The sequence below is a fragment of the Pelophylax lessonae genome (genome assembly GCF_965119305.1).
Source record: "Pelophylax lessonae genome assembly, chromosome: 1".
In the NCBI taxonomy this organism is placed as follows: Eukaryota; Metazoa; Chordata; class Amphibia; order Anura; family Ranidae; genus Pelophylax; species Pelophylax lessonae.
This window is the reverse complement of record NC_138768.1, coordinates 234,364,712-234,381,035: the sequence shown is the minus strand read 5'-3', so window position 1 is coordinate 234,381,035 and position 16,324 is coordinate 234,364,712. Positions and strand designations below refer to the sequence as shown.

The following is a 16,324-nucleotide window of genomic DNA, read 5'->3' as shown; positions in this document are numbered from 1 at the left end:
GTATCGAAGGCCACTTTCACACTTGTCCGACTTATCCTTCAACTTGGGACTGCAAAGTCACATGGCAAGTCTTCCCCCATAATTTCCAATGAGTACTGTTCATATCTTTGCGACTTCAAAGTAGTCCCTACACTACTTTGGTCCGACTTTGATGCGACTTGAGGTCCATGGACCATAAGATTACACAGGCATTGCTTCAAGTCCAGTCAAAGTCACAGCAAAGTCGCACGCCTTTCAGGTCGCACAAGTATGAAAGGGGCCTAAATTCACCATATTGCTGTATATATGTGAGATTAGGCCTTGCCCTCTAGGGGATCTCTGACATATTTTTTCGTAGAATGTTGGAGGGTCTGTGTTTGATGATTGAAAGGGTGTAGTAAGAAAGTGTCTAATCTGCAGAAATCTGCAGTGTTCATTATTGGGAGTTTGATATTTTGCTTGTAGAGATGAAAAAGAGCTGAAAGTAGAATTTTCAATACATTTGGAAAGAGTGGTTATATTGTTAATCCACCGTGCAAAGTCAGTGTAACTGGGAACTGGGATCACCTACAAAGGAGGTTTGTGGGGGGTGGCTGAAGTCATATTATATTGAAACTCAAATTGGTTTCTTGTTGCTAGGGCTTGTTGTGGGATATTTTTACTCAAGAGTCCTGAAATCGAATAGGGGGAGATTGAGTCTCTCTCAAATCTGACCCATGGGATCTTTGGTTTATGTATATGCCATTGGGCTATTTGCGAACAACGTGCAGCTAAATAGTACAACCAGAAGTCTGGTAAACTGAATCCTCCACTGTTTTGCAATTTGTGTAGGACCATTTTGGAGAAGCGTGGGTGAGAATTTGACCATACAAATTTATTGACTTCTGTTTGGAATTTTGTATATTTTTTCTAATAGGGAGTGCTCTATATAAGTATAATAGTTTTGGGCAGTATCGACATTTTATTGGCTGTAATTCTACCTAAGAAGTAGCTATGGTAGGATTTCCATAATTTAAGCGTTCCCTCTTAATTTTTGTATTAATGGAAGGTAGTTTTTGGCAAAAAAAATCTTTTTAATGTCAGGGGTTAAATTAATGCCCAGATATGAGAGAGACTCTATTGACCATATGAATGGGAAGGAATTATGTAGTGTGTAAATTGCGAGGGTAGTATATTGATTTGCATACCAATAGATTTTGAAATGTTAACCTTTAATCCTGATATCTGTGCGAAGGATTGTAAAGTTTGTAACAGATTAGGTAATGCAATATTGGGTTGAGTAAGAAATAGTAACATGTCATCAGCATACATGCTTAGTTTGTAAGTAGTATTTCCAGCTGTGTACCCTTTAATACCAGGGTGTTTTAAAATTGATGTAGCCAGAGGTTTCTATGGCAAGCGCAAATAGAAGAGGGGACAGCACTGCCTCAGGGCCATCTTAACGAATGGGCTTGCTGGGCAGTTGCCCGGGGGGCCCCACCTGCCCAGTGACCCAGCCAAGCATTAGTCCTGATTCCCGTGTGCATCCTGCTGCCGAACTTAGCAGGTGGCAAGCGCCTGTCGGCCCTGCGCCGCTGTCAGGCCACTTGGGCCGTGGAGGGGGACCCCATGCCTGCAGGTATGCCTGCCTGCCTCCACGGGAACAGGCACACAGGACAGTCCAGTCTAACTCCCGAACCTGGAAGTTGTCATTAGCCTGGCACTGCTGTACCAATAAATATCACCTTATCGATAATTAGCATTTTTATTCTCAGAGGTGATTGTATAGGCAGAGCCCCAGTGCACTGCATTGCCCGGGGGCCCTTTTAATGCTCTTACGATGGCACTGCCCTGCCTCGTCCCCCTCTCAACCTCAAACTCAGAATTGCAGCCTGGTAATCTTTTTCTTGTGTAAGGGTTATGGTGTAATGCCTGAAAAGCGTGAAGAAATTCACCCTGGAAACCATATCTGCGTAAAATACTGTCTAGATACTTCCATGAGACACTATCGAAAAAAAAAAAACATTTTATGCTGATGTTGTTTTTTTTTAGAATCCTTTTTTGACAGTTTGCCTGTTAGTACATCAGGTAAGCTATACTAAAACATAGCAATGAGAATGTGATGCAGCTTTTATTGTGTTTCATGCCTATAGTCATTATTGGAAGGTTAAAAACAGTTAAAACTTTTTTTCTTAAGAAATGTTTAAGCTAGGGTTGGCTTTGTGTTCAGTTTGTCTTCTCTTAGCATTGTAGAAATAACTATACCATTTTTTTCCCCCAAGCAGTGGTCCATTGAACCTCAGTGCTTTGGTCTCTGAAAGGGAGGAGTTAATTGGAAGCCCTCAAAGCCTCCATTCCAACTTCTTATCAGACCTGAAGGCTCCATTGATGCAGTCAAGCCTAAAAGACTCCGGACCTTTGAAATGGCAAGTCAGTATTTTAGAGTGTGCATTAGATATCATTGATTGTTGAAATTCTCAAAAATGTTAAAAATGCAGATTAAGGGCGTATTCACACCTATGTTCTCTTCTTTGATGCAATTCCGTTTACATAAATGGAACTGCATTAAAACTGATGCCACTACATTTGTAAGGACAAATGTCAATGCGCATCAAATTGCATTCTAATTGCAAATTTACATTCTAATGAATTGCATTCTAATGCATGTCAACATATCACAACCCGTAAAACACCGCAGAGCTCTCATCTTGCTTCCTCGCGGGTCTTTGTTCTATGATGACAGGCAGGTGTAGCTAGATATTCCTTTGCCCAAAGTTGCCTGCATACAATGGTAGGTAAGTAAGTGTCACTTGCCCTGTTAGGTCTCACTAGACCCTAGACACCAGGCATTAGACCAAGGGCACATCTTTGAGGCCAGGTTCACATATGTGTGAATTGGATGCGGTTTTTGCTGCATCCAATTCACATGACATGCGAGTGTGACTGGCTCTCCTTGGAGGGTCCTGTGCATCTGGGTAGTTTGGTGATGATTGCATTCATGTTTTTCTCTCTTCAGAAGGTAGGTATTTATTTGTCAGACAGTACAATATACCATCAATGCATTTTGTGTTATCAAACTGGCCATTTCATCAGGACAAGTGTGTAAAAACACTTTAGGGGTGAAGAGTGTGTGTGCAAAGCTGCAGCCTAATACTTCTTGCTATTTGGAGCCAATTCATGCAGTGGCATAGGGGGACAATTCACTCTCAGCGCATTTTTCAGATTCCAAATTTGCTTCATCAGACTTGAAAGAGGAGGATATGTCAAAAATACATCCCACAAGTCATTTATTGGACTTAAACCTACCCTGTATATGGGGAAATTTGCAAAAAAGTCCCTGAATACCATCCTTATAATATTTTAGCTCCAGCTCCAGCGCCAATGGCCACATGGACAAATTATTTTGTAATTTAAACAAGCTAGGTAGCAGCCAATAATTCAATATGCATGTTGTCTGGTGCTAGAATGGAATATTGCTAATTTCAACCTTTTTTTTTTTTTTTTATAATTTTTTAAATTATTTTACACACTTTGATAAAATTATTTACATTTAGGTGATCAGTTTGACATGTATATTTAAAAAAATGTTAAAAGAAATTTCCCTTTTCATGAGTGGATATTAATGCCCTGTACACACGTGCAGATCGTCGGCCGAACGATCAGCCGTCTTTTGTCCCCGGGCTGTCTTGTCTGTTGAAAAGTGCAAAAGACTGCACAAGAATTTTGTCCGCCGACTACAGCCGACTGCAGAAGTGATGTCATGTGATGGTTAACTTTCCCTGTGTTTTTTCTTTTCTGAGCATGCCCAGTCTTGCAAATCTGCTGTCTGTTGGCCGAATTCTGTATTGACTGGCGAACAATCGGCCGCTCTGGTGTCGGCATACAGAAATTTTAATGCTTGCACGACAGATTCTGTGCGCTGTCCACTGTCGGAAGCATTATACTAACAAGCCTACAATCGGCCGATCGGTCGTCGGCCAATTCTTTTCCGCCGACAATCTGCACGTGTGTACGAGGCATTAAGCCAAAATAAGCCTGTCTCAGATTATCTTCAGCAATCAGTGTTGATAGATTACAAGTCAGGAACTTGCTACTGATGGATAGATAAATATAGATTCTGTATAATTAAATTCATGAATGATTTGAAGTATGCAGCATTTTCCTACATGCATATGTAATTTGTACGTAATTGGTATTTTTATACAGTATATAATCAATTGCTTACCTTTTTTTGTTTTGTTAGCAAAAGTCAGTTAACAAAGATTATACCAGGGTTTTCTGCCCTTAGAGTGACTCTGTCGCTAAAATAAAAATAGTCAACAATGCGCCCCCTCCAAAGAAGATATTTATTACTGGCCTCTCCTGCTTCCCACGTGGCCAATTGTTGCCATATTGCAGGGAAGTCACTGCTGGAGGAATACTTTGAATCTGACACTTGTGGGAGTGTCTGATTCCTGATCATTAGCCATGTTCTGTGGTTCCTCTCCGCCAGCCCCTACGTCACTACAGGACACAATAGCAATGTAGGAGCCTTTAGTAGGAACCATAGCACTCCGTTGCTAAAAAGACACTAGCTTTTTTTGGCATCAATAGTGAAGTAGCTCAGGAAAATGGAGCTACTAAAGTGATGCAGTAAAATACGGATTTATTAGAAATAAAAAGATTAAACAACTGTGTGATTCTGTAGTACTACTATGCATAAACCAGATTATGCAAAGCAGCAGACTTAGTGCCCATAAAGAATCCTGATGGTGAGTTTCCTATACTGTCTCTATTGTATTTATGTGATTACACGTGCTTCCCAGCCATCCGGCGGTGGCACGGCCCTTACTTGCATAGAGCCAGTTGCCTTGACCTTGTTTATCCTTGTAAAGTGCCCTGTAATATATGTGTGCTATAAACAAATGAGGACACACAGCTTGCAGAAAGTTACGAGTGGCACATTCCTAGCAGGTATCTATCTGTGCGTCATAGTTCTAAATCCAGTTTAAAGATGAAATACTTTATTATTGCTAGGGGTCACCTAATTTCGGTATTTCTACTTTAATATATTGTCCATCATGTCGTTTATTGTTAATCATTTACCTCTTTATTTACTTGGTTGCCAAATTCATGATATGATCATGCAAAATCAAACCACTAAATTATTCCAGATAGGGACCTAATGTGTGTGTGCAGGTATGTTTTCCACAGTCTTTATCAGGTTATCTCACTAAAGTTTCATAGGTACATTTTAAGATTAAAGAGGAATGGAGACCAGACAAATAATTTATATTAACCCATAAATAAACTGATAGTTTCGTAGTTTTGCCATGTATAGGACATTTACACTGCCAAGATTTTTTATTTATTTTTTTAACAAATGGAACAGCAGAATAAGACACAGCGATGTTTTCTGCAGTCAGACAAACTACTTTTATTTTTGTTGAAGAAATAATATTAAATCTGAGCTAGGATAAGGTTTTTCTTTTGCCTTCCTCTGGATCAACTAGGGGGGAATAGAATTGTGTATATAGAGGATATATATATATATATATAATATATTGTGTTCCCCCACAGCATACTTGTCACACTGCTATAGTTCGGCTGGCCTAATAAACTACATTCCTCAGTTTGCAGCTTAGTAAAGCAGAAATTGGTTTATTGCCACTTTCTCTGTCATAAAATATAAGTTGCAATTGTTAGTAAAATGTTAACCCTTTCCCACTGCCGCCCATCTCTTTAAGAGAATCTAAACGCGGGAAGGTGAAGGCGGGCATCATATGATTAAGGTGATTGGCTCCTAAATATTCTAGGCACAAGAATGTCGATACAAGTCACTGACTAGGTGTTAAAAGACTCCAGATCCCTTACACACAATGTACCCGCAATGCCCTCCTGTATGTTGAAGATGCAAACTCCATAGGGGCAAACTCCTACTTAAATTTTGGGAATGCTCCATTTCAAGCAAATTTTGGAAAACCCTTTTGGTGTCCTAAACTTATTGAGTGACACCCCAATGACCTTTGTACTCCATGTTAACTCCCTCTACACTAAGAAATATAGAACTTCATTCTTGATCCATTTACTGAATGGCTCTCTGGCTTGCATTCTAACCTTGTGGAAACAACTCCCCTACCACCAAATCAATAGGACCATAAAAAAGGAACACCTTACAAAATCCCTCTATAACATAAACATTTTCTAACTCCTTTCCCCCTTCCTGTGTTCCTCTTATTTACGCTGCTCTCCCCCCATCCCTAGGAGGTCACTCACTCAGCCTGGCACTAGTTCACAGTACATCTTGTGTTTCACTGAATACAAGGTAGTCTCTGATGGGACAAAGTAGTGATTGTGATGTCATTGCCTTACCTCTCCACCTTCATTAAAAAAAATACAAGATGTTTTATGAGCGACCCTCTGTGTTATCTATGCAGAAGGGCAGCCATTCAGCACAGGACTTGGCAGACAGTGTTGATAGCTTTAGTACCAATGACTACTACAGTGATTCTCTGCTTCCACAATGGTGCCACAAGCTGGACTAATGTAACTATGCAATAAAAACCATACCTGGAGTTCAGCTTTAAGCATTACTTTTATGGTAAAGAATATTACTGATTTTGCCTATTTTTGTTCATTCATAGCAAAATATGAGCTCACCAACAATGAAACTGCAGCGTTTGTTAGTGGAGTCTCGACAGCTTGTTACAGATATTGAACTTGGCAGTCTGCTTTCTACCCCATATTGTGGCTCCAGCCAGGTGGTAAGTCAAAAATGGCAAACAAAACTTTTTTTTTTTTTGTAGGGTTTACTTATTCTGGATGTAGACATTGCATTCCAAACTACTTATTTTGACTGGGCTAGTAGTAGGTTTTAATGCTGCAATAGGAAGGTTAATGTTTTTCCCTCATCCCTTGATAAATACTGTATGGAATTTCTAGTTGAAGTAATTTTTATGCTGTTTCTAGCGTTCTGGCACTAGAAGGCCCCTCAGAATTCATTATGAAATCTGCTATGGAAAAACTGGCCCCTAAAAACCCAAAAGAACACCACACGTTTGGGCTGTATAAGATGTGCTGGCAATAAATAATGTACTCATGTGGAGTAATTTGAGAATTTTTTTTTAATTCTTGGGCAATCTTGTACAATGAATGTAAACCGGATCGGCTTTTGTAAATGTACATCGTAAAGTTCCGTTTTTTTTGTGTTTTTTTTTTTTTTATTTTTTTTTTGCCAAATTAAGAAAAAAAAGAAAACCGAACCTGCAGAAGGATTATACTCACCTTTCCCATTCCTCTAATCTTTGCTCTGTTTAGGAGCAATGGCCTCTTCAAATCCAACACACTTCCTAGAGCGTTCGTTGCCTGGTCCCCTGCTGCTCTCATTGGTTTCTCCTGTCAGCCCCTACATCACCACAATAGTGACAGAGGGGACAGCAGAAGGAACTGCTCCACATTGGGGACCTGATGGTTCTGGAAGTTTAATGTGAAGATTTTTCAAGTGGCCATGGCTTTAAAACAGAGTAGATCAGAGGAACAAGTGACAGGATAGGTGAGCAGTATAAATCCATTTCTTTTGTAGATCGTAATTTTATATTATTATTTTTTTTAACATTCTTTTTACCTTACTGACGATAGTCTATTGAAGGTAAAAGAAAAAAAAAACACCTAAAGACAACAAACTTAATTTGCAATGTGCATGTACAGTGAAATAATTGACACACAAATATTTTAAATAGAGTGCACATAGAAGAATTTATGGTGATTTTTGAAGTGTAGAGTCTTTCCATAAGGGCTCTTTCACAGTATCTGTGGTGTTCTGCATAGAACAATGCAGGTCACAACTAGGTCCCATAGAAAACAATTGTGCCCAATTCCTACTGTACAATGCAGCAGTGATGTGTGGTTTGGAAAAATGCAGACATGTTGCAATTTTCTCCACTCATCAGATGACACCACAGGTCACCGCTGTGTGAAGACTTTAGTGTATTGTACACCATCCATAAACAAAAGTTCATTGCATTTATGCAATATTTCCCTAAACAATTAACAAAAATAAGTCTGCTACCAAAAGCAAGTCAAAACAGAAAATAAAAAGGAGTTAAAAATGTATGTGTGTGTTGAAACCACACACTGGAAAAAAAAATGTAAGAGTTGGTTTGGGTGAGTGTACATAATAATTTTCTTGGTGGACAGTGCATGCGGTATTTTTTGTAGTCCTCACACCACAAGTGAATAAAAAGGTGATAATGACCGCACTTCAAGTGAATAATAATATATATATTGAATCAGTTTGTCTTCTCGGATGAGTGGAGGGAATGAGTAACTCCTTGGCAGATGCTGCCGCTGCCCCTCCTCTATAGGTACCTGAGGATGCTATCTGATTTCCTCCCCCCCCCTTTTTTTTTCCCCTTGCCCCTCTCCCCCCTACCTGCCTCATAATACCTCTTATGTCTCCCCCCTTTTTTCCTTTCCCCTTCTCTTCTACTTCCCCTGCCAGTACATCATTTTTTTTGAGAGGGGAAAAAAAAAATAGAAATTTTCTGGATACATGTGAATCACGCTTCGTATATGCAGCACAAGCATAACCACCAGTCGCTGATGATTTGCTAAGTCAATCTCTGCCTTTTGCTGACTCCAACTTGCGTTTCCTCTAAGGATTGTTCTTTGCATTTTTCATTTGTTGGCTTAACTCTTCGTATCTGCTGATTTTTCACTGGTGAAACTACTGAGTATTTGTTGCTATACGACTGTTGTATTTATCTCTTTTATGTTCCTAAATAAAGAATTTAAAAAAAAATTGTTTTTTATATATATATATATATATATATATATATATATATATATATATATATATATATATATATATTGAAAATTAAATTGAAATCAAAATACAAAATTGTGAAGAGTGAAACAAAGTGCCCAAAAGTCCCAATTAATTGTTTAACAATTTATTGGGACTTTTGTGTACTTTGTTTCACTCTTCACAATTTTGTATTTTAATTTCAATATATATATGTTATTCACTTGAAGCGCGGTCATTATCGCATTTTTTTCAATTGTTAAGCTTTTGCTTTATGACGTGCTGCTTTATGTAATAATTTCATCACTAATTTCTTTGGGTAATTTTTTCGCAAGTGCGGGGGTATTCATTTACTTTATGTACCACTTTAATCCTCACACCACAAGTAAAATATATAATTTTTCTGCTTATTGCATTTTGAATTAGAGGCAAAATCTTAGGACACTGTGAATATACAGTGCAATTGTTGCATATGTGGAATGGTTTAAGCAGAGGGTATGGAAATAATGATGGTGGATTTATTGCTGCTTATTGTTGTCTATATTATTTTCTCTATTTTCAATGCAGTATATGGCAGAACGCCCACGCCAAGCAAATATCCAAGAGACGGACAGTATTGGCACTAGACAAAAGAATTCTGATAGTACATGGTAAGAGTTTGGGAAACAAAATAGATCATATACCCATGTCACATTTTAGGTGATTCTGTCCCTGGAATTCATAAAGAGTGTAGTAGAGGCTCATTAGAAATCGGTCTCACATGTAAAAAATGGTGCAACTTGCAACAGTTTCATATAACTGTCAGGTGTATTTGAATTGTGACAGAATTTTGGCTGAAATGCAGTACTTACACATGTGACACAATTCACTCCAATATGGAATATGTCTTATTAGCCTAATATACAGTACTGATATGGATATCCAGTGATATGGCAGTATTTAGTAACTTGTTGCAGCCATAGAGAAAGAATGGAAAAGTGTCCTGCATAAGACTTACCAGACACTGGAAATGGCAAGAAAACTGTTACACAACTTTTATGATTTTTGGGCAGAACTTTCTGATGCCATTATACGAGAAACGTGCTATATTGAATCAATGCCTATATTTTTTTAAACTGCATTTGATCCAGTGCTTTTCTGTAAGCATTAAAAAATACATGGAACCAACCAGTACATGTATTTGGGTTGTTATAATATCTTGGGAAACTGGGTTAAAAAGGTCACATTCTGTGCAGTGTTAGACTTAAAAAAGATCTATCTTTAGAATTTTGTTTTTATTTTTTACAGTTCTGTCCCCTATGGGACGAATTACATGTAGTACATTGTCTCATGTTGCTAAGTGCTTTCTAACCCTAGTTAACAAGGTCCAATTTGCCCCCCTCCACACCTGCTGTGGCCAATCTGACAACAGCTACGAAAGAGATGGCTGATTCATAGCTACAGCTTATCTCGGTTGTGAGATCTTTACCAAGACAAACAATAGCAAAAGGAATGCAGAGGGAGAAGCGGACCTGTCAGACCCTCTTGCCCTTGCTTGTCTTGGGCACCTGCATCTACTATTATTTCACTAAAACAGTTCTTTTATCCAGTCATGTTTTTCGGGTTTTTATGTCTTCTTGATTATTGTAGAAGCTTCAAATCCAAGGCAAGCTAACATGCAAATTGTAACACTTCTTGAAGTGCTTAGAGCAGCTCTTCCCTCCCAGGTTCTTCTATTTACCAGTAGGGCCACCAATCATAGTGATCTGCCATTATAAATTCAAGAGGCTGGAAGGAGTGGGCATGTTTTTGACAGCACTGGGAAGTGTTAAAATTTGCATTATAGAGTATCCCTGGTATTTGAAGCTCCTTGGATACTTGAGAAGACATCGAAAAGGTAGGCCATGCCTATATTTGATCTTGGGGCCAATTTAGTCTTATTATACTGACGTGTATGTGTACGTTTGTCACATATGTTTTTTTTTTTTCTCTTTTCTTAACAGACTTAGACCTTTTCTTTATTCCTATTGTTAAACAGTCACACTCTTGTGATGAATGAAGAAACTTGTCACGTTGGGTAATATTCATGTGTGTCACTATAAAGGTTTTTGTTTGTACAACAGATTGCAGTGGAGATGTTGTACTATTTTTACTGTTCTTGAGCATATATCAATCCTTTATTAAACATTTGAAATATTTTTGTACAAGCCATTTTTACTGCTATACTGTAACATGTTACCTGTTCAATTTGTAAACTCTACCAAAAGCTTAAGCCAGTATTAAAAAAAATTCTAATGAAATGCAAAGCTTGATTATTTTCTGAAATCCTTAGCAACACTTTTTTTCTGGAAGGTTAATATGTACACTTTCTGAGCCAGGACAGAGTCTTAACCCAGCCCTTTAAAGTGATTCTAAACACAAAAAATAAAAAAATATATAAACATTCCTAAGTACATTTATTACCTATGTGTGGTGCTGGTTTTAATAGAATTGTTTTCTTTAGAAGCATTTGCCAAGTAATCCTGGCATTACTAGGGTTTCCTCCTTCCTGTTGGCAATGATCTGCAGGCTCTATAGACTTGTAGATCTTTGCTACCAAAGTGTGTATGCTCCCCTTTTTGGTGAAGCAAGTAAGATGTGTATTTATATACATGGCTTACTTACTAGGGGTCAGGTGATCGCTGTTCTCATCCCTGCCCAGTTGGGGGTGAAGCTATTACAGAGGGCAGAGCTACCATTTAGGTATTACAGGCCATTCAGAGCGGAGCGTGGTGTCAGTCAGGAATATACTCCACCCCCCCCAGGCAGATCAGATGCTTGATTGGCAGCATCCTCTCCTCTGAACAGCCTGCAAGGGGAAGGGAATGTGAAAACGAAAGCGACCTCACCGGACATATGACACCCTGTGTCTCCACTCCTTCACCCACTCCCAGGCCATTCTACAGTTAAAGTAGGAAGAGTGATCACGTGACCAAAGTAAAACGCTGAAGGAGAAAAAAAAAAAAGGTGAATGCAACTGGATTTTTTTTTGCAAACAAGAGTAATCACATTAGTGGCTGATGGCGTGCCCTACTTAGAAAGAGAGGGGCAGGTAAAAGAGTTTAGTAACACTTTAAAATGGTTATATACCTCCGATATGAAATACGAACAAAGCATATTCCTCTATATTGTGTACTTGTCTCAAATAAGAGCACTAAATGGCAATTCTGTCTGCTGTTTTGTTCCTCTGCTATCTGCACGAGTCACTTTTGACAAGTTTTATTGACACAAAGAGAAAAAAAGTTGACAGAGGAGGGAGCTCCAGCACACAGCCTGTGATTGACAATCTCAGCTCTGTTCCTGTATGCTGTGTGAAAAGGGGGGGGGGGTGTCCCTTCCCTCCAATCAGCTCTCAGAGCTCAGTGAGGAGAGCTCTGCAGAGTGTAACTTCAGCTCTCTGCCCCCCCCCCCTTTATTCCTGACAGTTTTTAGAATCTTTATAAATTCTGGACTTTGTTCGGATGTAGAGGAGACTGCAGATAAACAAGTACAACTTATGTAGGAGGATTTGTTTAATCTCTGTGTATCATCCGCTGAGGCCAATCCCTTTACTGTGTATATGTAAGGGTTTACAACCACTTTGTTTCCCTTTATTGAAGACCAAGTTACTAAACTGTCAATTGGATGCAACAGCAGGCACTGGTTCAGCATTCTTTAAAACTGCCCTTGGAGCCCTATACCCTGTAATGTGCAATTATAGATTATATTTGGGAAGACGGCAAGTCGGTAGAGAGTCAGTGGCCCTCCTCTATTTACCTATAGACAAAATGTAAGGAAGGGAGGCCACACTTCTAGATGAAATCTGGTTTTGCTTATTAGAGTGATCCAGGTTTTAGGGTTCCTGTGGTGCATTAGAAAACTGCCTATGTAAAGGTTCTCTGACATCCAATAACAGGTTATTACCTTTACCTTCAACACACAAGTGAAATACATACAGTATATGTTTTTTTTTTTCTCGGGTCTTGAGATTTACACAGCTCTGTCATAGCTCTGGCAGGTCAGAATATCTGATTGTTTTCTTCTGTAAATAAGAATTGTTAAAAGGACTTGTTCCTTCACCACCCATTGAATGGATAATGAATCAAACTGCAGACCAATGAGCATCTTTAAATGTCTCCTATCAGCATGTTTACTGTTAGCACTTGAGCACTGCAGCACAATTGGAAAATTTTGGGCAGTTTTGGGACTTTACATGAGACACACTGCACAGCGTCTCCATCCCTGTAAATAACAGAACTGAAGAAAAAAAGGGGATTAAACGAGGTGTGTGTGTGTGGAAACCAGCCAGCCCTTAGTTTGCTATACTTACCCACCAGTCTGCTGACAAACCAAATAAACCTGTCTAGCATAATAGGTTAAAAACAGGGGTTTAGTTAACACACATTTGCAAACGCATGTATAAGCTGCAGGCCACTCCAAGGCACCCTGTGTATTCTGCAGTCCTAAACACTACCTAACACTACTCAAACTGAGTGTCTCCAAACATGGGAGTACATGATTGCTAATGGATGGATGGGAAACAGGTGAGCTGGAGGTGGCCCAATCCTCCCCCCAACCTGCTCCCATCCATGACTGGTATTGAAAAAACAAATGGCTATGTGGAAGTCATAGGGTGCAAACTAAAAAATGACCAGCTGGAAAAACGCACACCCCCATCCCAGTAATATAGATGGTAAAGGCAAATTGGGACTTTAGATGAAACACCAGCCTGTAAAGCAAGCGTTTCCATCCCTGACAGCATGGAAAATTTTGGGTAGTTTTGGGACTTTACATGAGACACCGGCGAGCACTGCACAGCGTCTCCATCCCTGTATATAACAGAACTGAAGAGAAAAAGGGGATTGTTAAAAGGACTTGTTCCTTCACCACCCATTGAATGGATAATGAATCAAACTGCAGACCAATGAGCATCTTTAGATGTCTCCTTCTATCAGCATGTTTACTGTTAGCACTTGAGCACTGCAGCACAATTGGTTCTTTGTGCTGCTTCTCTGAGCTCTGCTGTACAGTGGAGGTAAAGTCAGACACTTTCACTGTTTGCATTAAAAAAAGAATGATATATTAAATAAGCTACTGCATTTATTTGTCTTTATATGCCTACCTGGAATTTAGCTTCAAACAATATGTCTCAACCATCATTACACGCTCCTCAGAATTGTTATTCATCTACATTTCAATTGTAAAAGAAAAACTATTTAATGTTTTCCACTGGTAGTTTAGAAGTTTTAAAGTGACCACAGTTCCTATGAAGGAAAACTTGTACTGAGGATTTATGGAGGATGTTGTCGTCCCCATTTGACAATTCTAATTGTCCAGCCATCATGCTGGTTTAGTACCTGGTCCAGTAGTACTTTGTACGTGACTGACTTTAAACAAGTATGCAGATTAGACGTTCTGATTTTCCTGATTTGTGTTCTTGTTCCAGGTAAGTGTCTCAATGTATTTGTACTGCTACCCTTGTAGGAGCCGCTGGTAATAGCTGGTTCTTCCCTAATAGTACAGAGGCTGCCCACCACCACAAGCACCAGTCTTTGCACTCTCCAATATCTGTCTAGAGGATGTCTTTTTCAAATGTTTTGCTTGCATAACTTTAAACCACAGAGGGGTTAGGACATTGGATACTCCAAAAAGCTGCACAGTAACAAGATAACACTCTTCTTTAGGCTCCCATGCCAGGATTCTGCTGAAGACTTGGGAATGGCCAGTACTCCAAGAACCTGTGAGAGCCATCTCATTCCAAGCTACCTCGGGCACTTGTATCCCCAAACCACACAATCACCAGGAATCGGTTCACTGTCTAGTGAGGGAAACAATTCTTCCCCAGACCCAATCCCTTATAGTGAAATTCCACAGCTAGCTCCTCAGAAAATCTCTTCAGGCCCTCAGCCCTGAAACTGCAGAGGAATCAAGAACAGCTACACAGTCCACAGGCTATAACAGCAGCCCCCCCTAAGGCTTGGAACCCTAATGGGGAGAGCGAACAATCTTTTTCCAGGGCTTTAGACTAGTTATCACCTTCCCAATCACCTTCTGGACACTCCTCTCAAAGGATTGGCCAGGCCATGATAAATATTCATACAGGTCATTTTAATCTCCCGCCCTATGTTTCAGAAGCTTCTTCCAGAGGCAGGGGAAAGCCATCAAACTCCCAGTCGGTAAAACCCTGAACAGAAAAGAACAAACAATCATTGCTCCCTATACTACAGAAGAAGCCAAAGACAGAGCGAGCCAGACAAATTGCATTTTTGTAAAGTGTTTCCAATTCTAATATTTTCATTTACCAACATCTGACAATTTTTAAGTATGTATTCTTCCCAACAAAAAATCATCCAAGTCACTTTTCTTGAGAAGCCACACACAGCTGTCTCTATGGAATGTTATATATATGGAAAATTACATTTTTAAAAAGAGTTAAACAAACTCTGCTCATTTTTTTTTTTTACACTCTACAAGTTTTCATTAAATGGGCAGTGTAAAACGAATATTTGTTGTTGGTTCTTGATTTATTTATGAGCTGTTTAAAACAAGCAAGAAATCCATTATACTGTCTTGATCAAAAATACAGCAAATGATGTCAGAATGTGATTAAAGTCAAATACAAAATACTGCAAGCTGAGACCATTTCCTTGGATTGGAACGCACGCCGGCTCTTGCATCGCAGCAGCAGCGGACTACTATTATATGGCAGATGATCCCGGGGTGCCAGGGGGGCACCGGAGACTGTGAGTGGTTTTAAAAATGTTGTTTAAATGTGAATTGTAATCAAATGGTATGCGCTATGAGACCTCTCTGTTTAACCACTTGCCTACTTTGCACTTAAACCCCCTTCCCATCCAGACCAATTTTTAGCTTTCAGTGCTCTCACACTTTGAATGACAATTGCGCGGTCATGCAACACTCAACCCATATAAATTTTTCGTCCTTTTTTTCATAGAAATAGAGCTTTCTTTTGATGGTATTTATTCACCGCTGGGCTTTTTATTTTGTGCGCTATAAATGAAAAAAGACCGCAAATTTAAAAAAAAAACGTTTTTTTTTTAGTTTCTGTTATAAAATTTTGCAAATTAGTAATTTTTCTTCATAAATTTTGGCCAAAATGTATACTTCTACATATCTTTGGTAAAAATAACCCAAATAAGTGTACATTATTTGGTCTGCGTGAAAGTTAGAGAGTCTACAAGTTATGGTGCTAATCATTGAAAATTGATCACACCTAATGTACTGACAGCCTATCTCACTTCTTGAGACCCTAACAAGCCAGGAAAGTACAAATGACCCCCAAATGACCCCTTTTTGGAAAGTAGACATTCCAAGGTATTTAATAAGAGGCATGGTGAGTTTTTTGAAGTTGTCATTTTTTCCCACAATTCTTTGCAAAATTAATTTTTTTTTTTTTTTTTTTTACAAAATTGTCATATTCAACAGGTTATTTCTCTCACATGGCATATGAATACTTACAACTACACCCCAAAACACATTCTGCTACTCCTCCTGAGTATGGCGATACCACATGTGTGAGACTTTTTTACAGCCTGGCCACATACAGAGGTCCAACATTGAAGTAGC

At 39.1% G+C, this 16,324-nt stretch overlaps 1 protein-coding gene across 1 annotated transcript in view; it reads left to right on the top strand.

The window, feature by feature from the left end:
* CCDC62 (coiled-coil domain containing 62) overlaps positions 1 to 10,880 on the top strand; it is a 50,712-nt gene extending 39,832 nt beyond the window's left edge. Inside the window, exons 10-13 of the mRNA XM_082262252.1 lie at positions 2,244 to 2,388; positions 6,582 to 6,701; positions 9,308 to 9,390; positions 10,723 to 10,880. Coding sequence (XP_082118378.1) covers positions 2,244 to 2,388; positions 6,582 to 6,701; positions 9,308 to 9,390; position 10,723 — 349 coding nt within the window. The 3' untranslated portion in view covers positions 10,724 to 10,880. The remainder of the gene's footprint in view (positions 1 to 2,243; positions 2,389 to 6,581; positions 6,702 to 9,307; positions 9,391 to 10,722) is intronic.
* The last annotated feature ends 5,444 nt before the right edge of the window (positions 10,881 to 16,324 follow it).